Source organism: Lepisma saccharinum, chromosome 13, assembly GCF_977018435.1.
Source record: "Lepisma saccharinum chromosome 13, izLepSacc3.1, whole genome shotgun sequence".
NCBI classification, from domain to species: domain Eukaryota; kingdom Metazoa; phylum Arthropoda; class Insecta; order Zygentoma; family Lepismatidae; genus Lepisma; species Lepisma saccharinum.
Window position 1 is genome coordinate 11,740,696 of NC_139241.1, and position 13,975 is coordinate 11,754,670.

The 13,975-nt window shown below is 36.8% G+C and overlaps 1 protein-coding gene across 1 annotated transcript in view; it reads right to left on the reverse strand.

Annotated features, from left to right (window-relative positions):
• Window positions 1–9,137: 9,137 nt before the first annotated feature.
• LOC145997174 (uncharacterized) overlaps window positions 9,138–13,975 on the reverse strand; it is a 65,707-nt gene continuing 60,869 nt past the window's right edge. Inside the window, 2 exon segments of the mRNA XM_083133867.1 lie at window positions 9,138–9,333; window positions 9,336–10,467. Coding sequence (XP_082989993.1) covers window positions 9,268–9,333; window positions 9,336–10,467 — 1,198 coding nt within the window. The 3' untranslated portion in view covers window positions 9,138–9,267.

Sequence of the window (13,975 nt, forward strand, 5' to 3'; positions counted from 1 at the left end):
GTGTTCCAAGCACATTTTCTCCACAAGTTGTGAAAAAGATGATTTTTTGAGAACAGTCTAATATCATGCAGAGTATTGTGAATAAAATGTCGCACAAACTCCTCAGAATTTTGCCTCTTTCTGCTCAAACTTGATGACGATTTCATCCAGGTGGAGAAAAACCCTATTCAGTGTTTTAACTTATATAATTTCAAGTCGAGCATGCAGAAAGGTAAAAATTCATCAAGATTCTTAATCCAATTTACTATTTCTGTTTGAGTGTGTGTATTATATTAGCGGTTTGTAGTTTCTAAATTCATGGAATGTGCGAAATTGGAAACCTTTCACCACAGTGTTTTTCATCTAATTGAATGGCCAACTTGAAGTTGGCTACCCTCAGCTGGAGCTCAAGTGCAATGTTGCTAAGTTTACGAATTCAGGACTTTGAATTCTTTTGGGGCAGTCAATTAACAAGTTGTGAAGAGTACAGTACTTGCAGTTATGTTCTCAATCTTGATTTATCAAGAAATGAGATATTTTGTATTTTTATATGCAAGTATTGATTGATTGATTTATTAGCATCCGTTCAACTTATACAAAAGTTTGGAATTGTCACATTGTACATGTACAATTAGAATACATCTATAAAACTACAGGCATAATATAATATAAAATACAATAGATAGTATGAGATACAAGATATAATATAAATAAAATAAAATAAATACATGCTCAATGTTATTTTCTTGAAACAAATTGGCCGCAAATGTGGTTTTTATATTCAATGTTCATCCGGAAATACATAATTATATTCTTCAAAATGTTCCGACCTAAGAAGTGTGTGTGCAGTAGGATAATTATTGGAAATCTCTCTCTGGTCTGGATATCAATAACATTACAAAAAAAAAGGGGGAGAAATCACTGAAGCAGCCATCCTCCACTCGCATACACACCTGGTTACATTTGTACTTGGTACAGAGTCTGAAGAAGACCTTGCTAGAAGGTTGAAACGTTACGTTTAGTTTATGTTTTATAATAAAATAAATTTCTGCCTTGGTCAGCATATTGAGTTTTTATATCATGGAAACAAGGCTTAATGGTGTTATAATTAAAAGAAATGCACTCTTTGCACCTTAAACATAAATCAGGCCATCTTTTGCTCCGAATTTAACGGTTCCCCATTTTTTCTTTCATGTGTACTTTATTTATGATATTACATGTATTATAATAAGTATGAACATTGTTTGGTTTGTGTACTTTGATTACAAGGCTTTTTTTACAAAACTTGTTCTGGTAACTAGAACAGGCCTTGTTAACATAAGTACACAATAAAATAAGTTGCAATTTTATATAAATATTATCTTTTAAGATTGTAGTTGCTGCTTTATTTTGTGTTTGGGATATGTGTGTTATTGAAGTGGATGGGAGTGTATTTAAAAGTAACTGAAAGAATGAAAGTCTGGAACGAGTTTACAATTCCAATAAAATTTCGCCTACTCACTAATTGAGACCTCCTAATCACGAATCTGCATGTAATAATTGGCGGTCAAGTATGGAAATCTAGAGAAAAACAAAATAAACAATGTTTTCCTAACGTAACGTACCGTAAGAACATCAGCTCCACTGAAGATGCTATTTTCCCAACATGAAGAAATCAGAATGCAATACACCATTGCCAAACTTACATAATCAAACGAGTTCACATTCCTAAATAATAATTTTTCATTGTATTTATACTAATGGAACCTAAGCTAACACGACTAACCTAACCTCGTAGGCATTCCTCGAACACAAGGTAGGAAAACTGTTGTGCGTGTGTCCTGCTATTCTTCCATGCTGAACACAATGAAACTGAGAACGGAACAGTGTGGCAATGCTGGAGACAGCATAACGAATTGGGTCTTACTTATTGCACAACACTTGACCAACCTTGTGTTCTGACTTCAAGGCAGAAAGCTTTTCAATTTTAGTGTGTTTAGTTCTCTTAGCGTAAATAATAATTATTCGTTGTATTTATGCTAATGAAACCTAACCTAACAGGCCTAACCTAACATTGTAGGCATTCCTCATATGACGTCGGAACGCAAGGGAGGAAAACTGTTGTGCGACAAGGAAGATCGTAGCGAATTACAAAAGAAACATGGTTGTCAATTGCATTGTATGGAGAATCATCGTAGTATTTAACAAGGTTATTCTACAACTTCTACAAGTTATTTTACAATTTCTATGCTTGACCGCCAATTATTAGATGCAGATTCGTGATTAGGAGGTCTCAATTAGTGAGTATGCAAAATTTTATAGAAATTGGAGAGTGGTCCGGTATTGTAAACTCATGCTGAAAGTCTTAAACAAGGAAATTTAAGGTAGCAATAGAATAGTAGTTATTTAGTGAAACACACATATATTAAGAAGTGTTAATTGTTATGTTAGTACAATAAGTGTAAGTGTAATTATTTTGCAACACAACGTGTGAAATATGATATAAGATTAAAGGCTGAGGTCAGTATGTTGGAAGTCCACCTTATGCACAGAAGGCTAATCAGGACTGGACGTATAGTTTAAAGTGAGATCCAAACAACTATGTACCTCCACCAGGTATCGAACCCAGGACCCCTTGATTACAAGGTCATGACGTTACCACTATGGCACTGGGGAGGTCCAGTATGTTGGTTATGATCATGAGTAGATAAAGGTACATCACAAAACACATACAGTACAGATATACACACAATGATAATGAAGTTATTTCAATTGAGTACAGTTTGATCATTATAAATATATTAGACAATAATGTTTAAACTTTTAACACTTTAGTACTGATTATAAATAAGGATTTTGGTAGGGTATTGAGGTTAAGTTACAGACATCTTTGGCAACAGCATTTTGTGGCTAACAAAAATCGTCCTTGCTTCTCTTGCTGAATGAATGGAATGTCTATTTTTCCCAGCCAAATTTATCCACGTTTTACATTTTGGAAGGTATTTTTTAAAGCAAATATTGCCTCCTTTGCTGGAAGTGCATCAATGGAACGTTTTTGCAGTTGTGATTACAATATCTCAACATGCAGCATTATATTGTTGAGTATTTCGAGCCAAAAGAGGAAATCTGGTTGCTTCATTTTAAGGCAAACTACTCTAGTTTGTGCAATAGCATTGCATTGTTGCCTATTCAATTTTCTCAAGACATTCATTCAAATTCCCTTTGTGCTCCTAATATTTTTGACTAGATATGATATGATGTTCCATGTAGTTGAGGAACCACTAGGCACTCTTCTTCCCACAATTTCATCCAGAATGCTTATGTTGCAGAGAATTTCTAAAAAATTAGGGCATTTCATTCAGATCTACTCTTCTTCCCACAATTTCATCCAGAATGCTTATGTTGCAGAGAATTTGAAAAAATTAGGGCATTTCAATAAGAATATCCCTACCTGATGGTTGCAGCTTGCTGCATAAAAATGGACATGGTATGTAAGAGAATATTCCTTCTTCACTAGTGTCTGAACACTGGAATATGATCCACTCATTACAATCGTGCCATCATGACATTGGGATATGTCTTGAATGTTGGTAATACAACAGAGAGAATCTCTTTAATGAAGTCTGACAGAGATTTTGCATCAGGACCATTTGGATTTTACATAGCAAAGCACAAGAACCATTTGAAATAATGATTAAATATTTGTTGTTTCCTCTGCTATAATAGAAACATAATCTATCATGATTACTAATTTAGTTTCTTCACAAGACACTTTGAGTATACTTCAAAGTTACCCTGAAAACTAGTGGACTGGTTTACGTAGTTCTTTAGTGCTGAATCTAATTCAGACGTCAATGGTGTGTTTACCGCCGGCAAACCAACTTCTTTCATATATTTATATAATTTAGCTTTATTATATTATGGAAACTAGTAAAACAAGCATGTAAGCCAGAATTTAAGTAAATTATGAAAAAAAAAAAAAAACTTAAAGACCGGTTTATGTATGCCACTGATCGTTCTCCATCCCACCCTTCTGAATACTGGGTTTCCTCCCCAATTGTATGCAGGGAGAGCGAGGGAGCCAAAGCTAGTGGCTATTAAAGGGGGAAAAAATGTGGTCAGTTCCACCCGTCTAACGAGTGTTGGCAGAGAAAACTGCTGGTTCCTTCCTGCTTTCTGTGCTGCGTTTGGGTTTGGCAGAGGCAGTGTTGCTACATGAAGGGGAATTTACCTCGGTGCAGGGAAATCCAGGTCCAATTTTAGGTAAAAAGGGACATTTTATGAAACAGCAAATTGCCATAAAATTTGAAGTTTGACAACTGTTTTGCTTTACTTGCCTGCATTGGTGTTATTTCCAGTGCATATAATTAATCTAGATGGGTGTATAATCAATACATACAATAAAAATAAGAAGTGTTGCTCTAAACCAGTTCAATTTCCAGAATATGCCAATGTTGGATGTAAGTTCTATCAACCATTGAAAAAAAAACAACAGAATTTAAACTCTCTTTTTGCATCATGCCCTTTAACACATTGGGGTCTTACAATGGGCATAGCCCGCAGTGCACTTACAGTCAATGTGGACGAACGACGGGCATAGCCCATCCTGCAGTATGCAATCGCTTTGCTGACTGAACGATGGGCTATGTTCATACTTCGTCTCATGTGCGTGTTCATTGAAGCCCCTCTGTTGAAGTTCCGATCCGTAGGTGACTCATGTGCTATTTTTATCTCGCACCTGTGACTGTTGTCGGTTTGAAGTTACTTTGCATTGTTTAGATTGGCGTCATTAGATCCAGACTGCATAGCAGATATTCTGCATGAGGATTCCACCTCAGAGTTTGAAGTTAGCAACGATTTCATGATGCAGATGAATTTGAAGATTTGGAAGATAGGTTATATTCGTAATAATTAATTGTTGACAATATAAACAGTGTTGCAAACTCTAGTATTTTATGAATGAAGTGAGAAGAGATAATTTTTTGGGTCTATTCATCTTGCCTCTTGATTGATTCTCCTACATGCACTGATGTATTTTTAGTTTTTCCATTTATTATTTTCTATAGTGTATGTCAAATGAAATTTTATTTTATTTATTTATTTGTTTAATTTTTACAGATGACGCAGAACCAACTGATATGCGATATAATCAGATGTTTAATGCCCTTGCATTGCCAAAACGTCTGGTGTTCTTCAACAAATCATCACCATCTTTATTCAGTGTCAAGTGCTTGTATCATCATGAAAGATGAAAGGTACAAAACATCAGATGTAATGCTTTTTCAATTCTCAATTCCAGCTAACTCATGATCATTTTGTAACTACTCTTTCTGGCGATGCCTGCTTCACCATGTGGATACAAATGGACAAAATACAGAAAAAGTACATTGATTATTGAGTGAGCATTTGGGCTAGGAGAGGCTTAAAGCAACAACAACCACCCTAAGCTCCCTCTGTTACATTTTGATAGCATTCATATGTTGTCATCATATGATATACAGGGTGTCTCAAAAGTAATAGCGCAAACTGACACAGGTGTAAGTACACGATAAGAGAAGAAAAAAAGTCTCAGTAAACATGGGTCTGCAAACGAGCCGTTTTCGAGATAATTGTGAATGTGTGGTTACAAGGCGCCACTGGCTTCATTGTTTGTGAACGTCGTCCTAGTTGGTAAAATGTACTCTTCATTGCTATAAGGTTCCATTTGCACTACGCAGTACAGCACAACTGACGTGACTCCCACAGTACGATTACAACGCCACCTTTCGGAAATGTTCTCTTTTGTAAGCAAACCTCAGAACGTGCAAGGAGCAAAGCACTCTCTGTTTACAAAATGCAATCAGTGACAGCTTCTAACCACACATTCGCACACATTATTAGCATTTTACCAACTAGGATGATGTTTACAAACAATGAAGTCAGTGGCAGCATGTAATCACACATTCGCGATTATCTCGAAAATGGCTCAATTGCAGACCCATGTTTACTGAGACTTTTTTGCTTCTATTATTGTGTACTTTCACCTGTGTCAGTTTGCACTATTACTTATGGGACATCCTGTATATATACACAGGGTGTCATTTTAATGGCGCCACGGACCACAGAAATGTAGGCAGAACATCAAGACAAACAACTTTTCTCAGTAACATTTTTTTCGCTGGCGCATAGTTTCGGTGCTACAGTCGTTCAAAAAAACCTGATTTGCCGCCTAGATGCTGGCAACCCAACACAACATTTGATTGTATCTGTGACGTCATTTCCTGCGGCAAAACAGCACATGGCAGGGTTGCAAGGAACACACAAATTTTGTGAAAAATAACAAACTACCAACCACATTACTAGCTGTAAAATGAAGCGAGTAACACATCCAGTAGACTGGACATCATAGCCTACCAGCCAGAAGATCAGCAGTCATCTCAGGGGAAGGGGGGAAGTGAACCAATGATATGAGAAATAGTAAAAAAAAAAAAAAAAACATTCAAAATGAAGTGTCAATATCAGAGTTTATCTCAGTCTACATGTCAAATATCAACAACAATAAATTTTATTGGACTTACAGCTTACATGTAGCTGTTTACGCCCAGCTACATGTCAAATATTTGCAAATCTCATTGCAAGGTTGATATCTACAGGTTTGTGTCGAGATGCCTTGTGGTACTTTTGTGCTGATAACAAAAGAATCCGAGGTTCACGTTGTTACATTATGGCTAAATCACGTACTACCAAAGTAATGATCTAATGATGAATCAGTAGCGAATATACTGCCCTGTTCATAGTTGCAAACTATTACATGTGTATCCGGTGCGTAGATAAACACATTCGTCGAAGAACTTGTATTACTACTACCATTTTTGCCACTGCCTCATTATGCCCTGAATATACAGGGTCATCCGTTTGGGATGTCAGAAAAGTAAAACGCTATTAACTAGAAACTATGAACATTTATTGGTTGTAAACGGTACAGACATGTGTAGGAGAGTCGGGAGTTTATGTCACAGCACATTAGCACTCAACATGTCCACCATCGTGCATGCGGCACAAATCATACCGGGAATCCATAGCGTGCCACGTGGCACGCAGCATTTCTGGAGTGATTTGCTGAAAGGCAGCTGTAATCATCCTCTGTAGGTCAGCAAGATTCTGTGGTCTTTGTGCATACACGATTGACTTGACGTAGCCCCATACAAAAAAATCTGGAGGGGTTAGGTCAGGGCTATTGGGGAGGCCATGGGATAGGTCCACCACGGCCGCACCAGCGATCATTGAATATCAGGTTCAATCGTTCCCTCACTGTGAGAGCCCAATGCGGTGGAGCACCGTCCTGTTGATAGATAATGGTGTCCAGTATCCCGTCTTGCTGTAATTGAGGGAGCACATACTGCTCGAACATGTCAAGATAATTGACGGCGCAAACAGTCTCCTCCGCAAAAAAGAATGGTCCATAGACTTTCTCATAGGTCACTCCACACCACACATCCACTTTCGGGCTGGCTCTTTCCAGTTCGTATGAGACATGTGGATTTTCTGTTCCCAAGATAATGCAGTTATGCATGTTTACTTGCCTACTCACATGGAATGTGGCTTCGTCCGTGAACATCCAACGTTTTAACCATTGATTGTCACCTTCCTGCCGCTCACACATCATCGTAACAAACTTGAGTCGATCGTCGTAATTCCGCTGTGTCAAAGCTTGCATGCGCTGCATACGGTAGGGATGCATCTTCAGATAACGCCTCACAATCCTGCGACATGTTGTGTATGGTGTATTCTGCTCCGCTGATAAGCGACTGAGTGACTTACGTGGACCCCGCATCATGGCTTGTCGAATGGCCTCCTCCTTGTGATCACGCTGCCTTCCACCTGTGTGCGGCAACTGCAATCCATTTTCCAAAAACATGTGGTACCATTTCACAATGTCCCGATGTGATGGGGCATGCCTAACGTTATACTGTCATTTGAAAGCTCGCTGGGTCTCTACTACACTCGAAAATTTGGCATACCACACGACACACTGAGCGCGTTGTTGTGGTGTAACGACCATCTTCACTCCACTCTGTATCAACACTGAACACTGAGCGCGTGCGTACCGCCTCTATACATGCCATCTGCTGATTGCACTATGAACTACTGCTGCGTTGTCTCGTGGAAGTCATTGTTGCAAACTCCCATCTTTGCCATGTACATTACCGCAAATTGCATCGATACATATACATTAACATAAAAGCTACAGCTACATCGCAAACGGATGACCCTGTACATTATATTATGTGTTGCTTACCTTTGGAATTTTGAGTTCTTTCATTTATATTTTGTCATCTGTTCAGTGTGTCACAGACAACTAGTATCAGAAGGACGAAGTGGATGGACTAAATTGTAGATGCCAACTTGGTAACTAGATTTGCAAATATTTGACATATAAGTTGAGACAAAATTCGATATGACCACTTCCATTTGAATTCTATTTTCTTTCTGCCATTTTTCGTATAGTTTGTTTATTTCCTGTTAGGTTACAGAACGTGTTTTCTCGTTTTGTTTTACATAATGTGGCTGATTGCAGATATGTCATATTTCACAGAATATGTGTGTTCCTGGTAACCCTGAAACACATCGCTTCACGATGGTACATGTCACAAATGCAATCAAATGATGTGTGTGGTTGCCAGCATTCAGGTGGCAAAACAGGCTTTTTTGAACGACTGTAGCACTGAAATGATGCACCAATGAGAAAAATATTACTGAGAAATGTTGTTTGTTTTGATGTCCTCTATACATTTCCGTGGTCCGTGGGTGCCATTAAAATGACACTCTGTGTATATATATAAAGCAACTTAATATATGACACACAGCATTGCACTTCACAATAAACGTTCCCGATTTTAATACACTAGCGTGATCTGTTTTAATTGCATTGTTTCAAGCAAAAAAAATTGCAACCATGCTGAAGTGATGTAACCTTTTCTTCATGAATTAATGGTTTCAAGTTTTTAGTTGAATGATTTTCCACAACTGTATGGTCAATCGCCCGAATGAATTCTCGCGATTTCTGGACAAATGCTTTTCTACAAAGATTATGTCTAAATGGGCAAATGCTTTAATGTGTTTTTTCATCTTGAAAGATGTGTCCTTTCATGGCTTTTAAGGCTACCTTTTTGTGCAAATACTTTATCACAAACAGCGCAAGAAAATAGGCCAACACCTGTATGTATTCTTTCATGTTTTGGAAGATCATATTTTCTCTTAAATGTTTTTCCACAAATTTTACAACTGTAGGGGCGATCTTCTGAATGAATTTTTTCATGGCTTCTAAGATCAGCTGCACGGATGAATGACTTTCCACAAAGACTGCAAAAAAATGATCGAACACCTGTGTGTATTATTTTGTGTGCTGCAAGGGAATCATTTCTCGTAAATGACTTTCCACAGGTGCTGCAAATGTAATTGCGAACTCCTGAATGGATAGCCTCGTGGTTAGAAAGATTAGTTTTGTTCGCAAATGACTTTCCACAAAGTTTACAAAAAAATTCATGCAATTGTGTGTGTGTTTTTATATGTTTTGGAAGATCAATTTTTCTCTTAAATGATTTTCCACAAAAATTGCAAATGTAGGGACGATCTTCTGAATGAGTATTTTCATGGTTTGTAAGATCGCTTTTCTGAATGAATGACTTCCCACAAAGTTCACAAGAAAATGGTCGAACACCCGTGTGTATTCTTTCATGTATTTTGAGGTAAGCTCTTTTGTGAAATGGCTTTTCACAAGTGGTGCACATGTAAACACGAGCTTTTGAATGGATAGTCTCATGCTTAGAAAGATCATCTGTGTTGCAAAATGATTTTCCACAAAGCTTACAATGAAATGCATAGGCTTCCATGTGAATTTTCACATGTTTCAGAACATCATGTTTTCTCTTAAATGACTTTCCACAAATATCGCAACTGTAGGGGCAGTCTTCGGAATGAATTTTGCTGTGGATTATGAGACCATTCTTATGAATGAATGTCTTCCCACAAAGATCACAAGAAAATGGTCGAACACCAGTGTGCATTCTTTCGTGTATTTTCAGAGTCTGTTTTATATTAAATGACTTTCCACAGGTGTTGCACACATGGGGACGAGCTCCTGAATGCATAGTCTCATGCTTCAAAAGACCATCTTTGTTCACAAATGACTTTCCGCAATGACTACAACAAAATTCAAGCCCTCCTGTGTGTGTTTTTACATGTTGTTGACATTCGTTTTTTCTCTTAAATGATTTTCCACAAATATTGCAACTATAGGGACGATCTTCTGAATGAATTACTTCATGGCTTCTAAGATCAGCTGCCCGGGCGAATGACTTCCCACAAAGATTGCAAGAAAATGTTCGAACACCTGTGTGTATTATTTCATGTCTTAGGAGATCAGATTTTTTCTTAAATGTTTTCCAACAACAGCTGCAAGGGTGAACTCCTTTCTTGGTCTTTGATGAAGCAACTGAAGAAATTTCAGTTTTCTTATTGTCAGTACACCTGCAAAAAATAGATGGAACATGTTAAAAAAAATAAAAGTGCAAATTTCAGACACTAAATGCTATGATATAAAGTTTTGGTCTTTCTTTCCCCTAATAGTGTTTTGTTTTCTACTTGAGATAATCTGCTTCAGTACTTCATGCCTGTCCCTACAGGGTGTGTGATAAGTCATTCCCTATTTTTAAATGATCATAACTTCTTTATTTGCTACAGTTGACGAGCTGTAACTTTGCGGGTGAACCTTGACCAAACCCGGTTGCGCAGTAGCAAGGGGAGGAGCTCAGTCGCTGCACGTCATTCTCCTTGAGTTCTGTCCTTGCTGTCGACCAATCAAACGTGAGTAGGTGGCAACTACGGATATCTCTCACTCTGTCTCTCTGAGCATAATAGCCAAGGTCACCCGCAAAGATACAGCTCGTAAACTCTAATCGATTATGTTGCAATTAGGGTCATCATTAGAGCCTGGATTTGAATGTACTTACTCGTACGTATTCTATTCCTTTCTAGAGACATACTTAGAACAGGAAAATGATTTTGCATAAGTTTTAGTTACATATTTGGCTGGACATTACATATTTGCTAATTTACTTTATATAAAACAACATATTTCGGTAACTTTTTCCTATCTTGATCCTTTTTCTATATTTCCGATTTCTGGAAACATGATGAAGAATATTTGTAGCTCATGTGATGCCATATTTTCTAATCAATGCGATGTATAGTGCTTACGATCACCTAAAAATTGAATGCCAAGTCGAAAGAAGACAAGCTGAAGACCAAAAAATACGGGGACTGTGTTACGTTATTGATCGAAAGATACTGGAGTTTCATGGCAGTGAATGACAGCTGAAAACATGGAAAAGTACCTAGTGTTTCACTCTGTAACAAAACATAAGTCCTGTATGTATTAATTCATCTTGAATCTGCCCCTACATTTACGTATTCTACAATAATTTGCGATGTGAAAAGTAATTAGATTGACAAAATTGGTTTCTTAAAATATGTATGTGTTGCTGTGCTTCTTTGGGTTTATAAATTTAATAAAAAAAAATAATTTGAACAACTTATGTCCTTAAAATTATGCTGAATATGTTCAAATAATAGAATTCCTGACATTGCTTTGATACTCGATTATTATTAATATTACATATTCATTGACACTACATATTTAGGTACATGTTTTATCAATTATTGTTACATGTCTCAGTGACATGCCTAAGGGAGGGGAGTTGGTGGGGTCATAACCTCCTTTGGCCCAGTATTCCTAAAAAAGAGGATGACAAAAGAAGGAAATTATGGCAAAATGAGGGCTGACTACTAAACCCCCCCCCCCCCCCTTTTCTAGAATCCTGGGCATGCTACTGGATCATTGCTTTTCTGCCGCCAGTTGAAGACTCTGGAGCAGATACAGATGTTAACTTGGAAAAAACAGATGATGAAACAGAAGAACTACAAGAACACTTGCTAGGGAGAATAATTCTCCGAACAAAAGGAGATGTACTGTCCCAGAGATACGCAGGAATTTTGAAGAATCCTGGTAATGGAAATTCACAACCACAAAAGCGCAAATACGAGGAAGAAAGAAAATGAATATTGTCCAAAAGGCATGTTGGAAGCAAAGCACCAGATTTTCATCCATGGTTCCCTCCAACTGCTGTGGATTATGCAAGTACACTTGGACCATCTCTGGATTGATGTTATCAGCACATTTTATTTATGTGATTGTGGAACAAACTAAACATTATGCAATTTAGAAAAATCTACGTACTGAGCCAATAACAAAATAAAAAAATCTAAACTTTCATTAGAATACTTCTTGTTTCTGAGTATTGTAGGTAACCAAACTGCAGTATGTATTGAGTGATGCATTAAATATGCACAATGAAATGATATCTGGTGCCATGAGATACGATGATACATTTGATCACATAATGTGCCACCTACATTTTGCTGATAACATGAAAATGACCAATGACCATTACTACAAAGTAAGACTTACTCATCAAGCAGTTAGGAGCACCAAGAAGGGTTACCAGGTCATCATTTTTTTAAAAAAGAGATACAGCATGCACTCCAATATGATAACACTGGACATTGGATTGTGAAGAGCAATACACCTAATTCATGATATAAGAAATGTTCAGGACGTACTACATACAATTGTGGTAAATGTGTATCTGCTCTCCATCCTGAGTACTTCAAGGCTTGGCATGCATTATGGAGCAGATTTTAACTGATGTTCACAAGAGGTTGATTGATAATTCTGCTTCATGTTGAACTATGTGCTAAAAAAAATGTAACTTTTAGAAATATATTTAGAGCACATTTTTGGACCTATTGTATGTTTATGTGTTTGTATATATTACCTACACATAAGTTATGCTATAGACACCAATGAATAAAAAAATCTTGTTAAGTAGATAAATAGAAAAACAAAATAACCACAAAGAAAGTTAAAAAGTAGTTGAAATTGTTATCTTAAATGCCTGGTGGCAGGAAAATCTGCCAGACTGTAATCAAGGCAAACAAACAATGTTTTGACAAGAAAAACGTTTCTTTCAACTTATTTGGACCTCCACTATGGCATTTAAAAAAAAAATACTTGAAATGCTGTTTCGGCGTTAATGGGTTAAGCTAGATAAGATGTTTGAAAAACATGATGAACAAGATTCGCACACATTCATGATGGAGAAAAAGATGCAACAAATTCAACTTCTGGCTAATTAAATGGGAATTTATGGAATTTTTCAACAACAAATCAAATCTTCAATGATTTTAAGATTTCCATTCAAGAGTTTTTCTATGCCATCGGAATCTTGGTATTCACAAGAGAACAAGTAAAAATAATACTCCCATAAGTTGTCTTAATGCTAAGTTTTGTCTCCCCCTATCACAACCATCCAGCACACAGACCTTTTTTTCCTCAGCTCGGTGGGGGAGGGGCTGTTTTGAACCTCGCATCCGGCTGGACATTGAAACCACTCTTCATGCCCTTAAACTTAGTTAGACTTTCAAAAAAGCAAAAATCCCAAAATTTGACAACATTTTGAAATCTTTAAACAGCTGTAAAAACAATTTGACATAGGGAGCTTTAATTTGAAATACAACATGACTGTGGTATTTGAATTTTGTAATTTTTAGGAAACTTGAAAAAAAAGTTTTTCGAAAAATCTCAAAAACATCACTTTTAATTTTTTTGAAAAAAAAATATATGCTTTGAAGACATCAATTGACTATTTCTGTGCTAAATATCATAATTGGATGGGAGCGGGTTGCTATGGAAATTAATTTTTTGTATTGTAATGTGTTCGAAATTTGTTGACTTCCATGTTAAAAACATAAGTTAAGTTGAGTGATTCATGTTGAAGTCTTCCTATTAGTCTATTTTATAATTTTTGGACTACAGATAATATAATCACCTTCTTTATTTGTAACTTTTGCTGCCTCTGGAGGGAGAACAACAATATTGGATTCCTCATCTGGTAAGTCTTAGAGAATCTGTAATGCT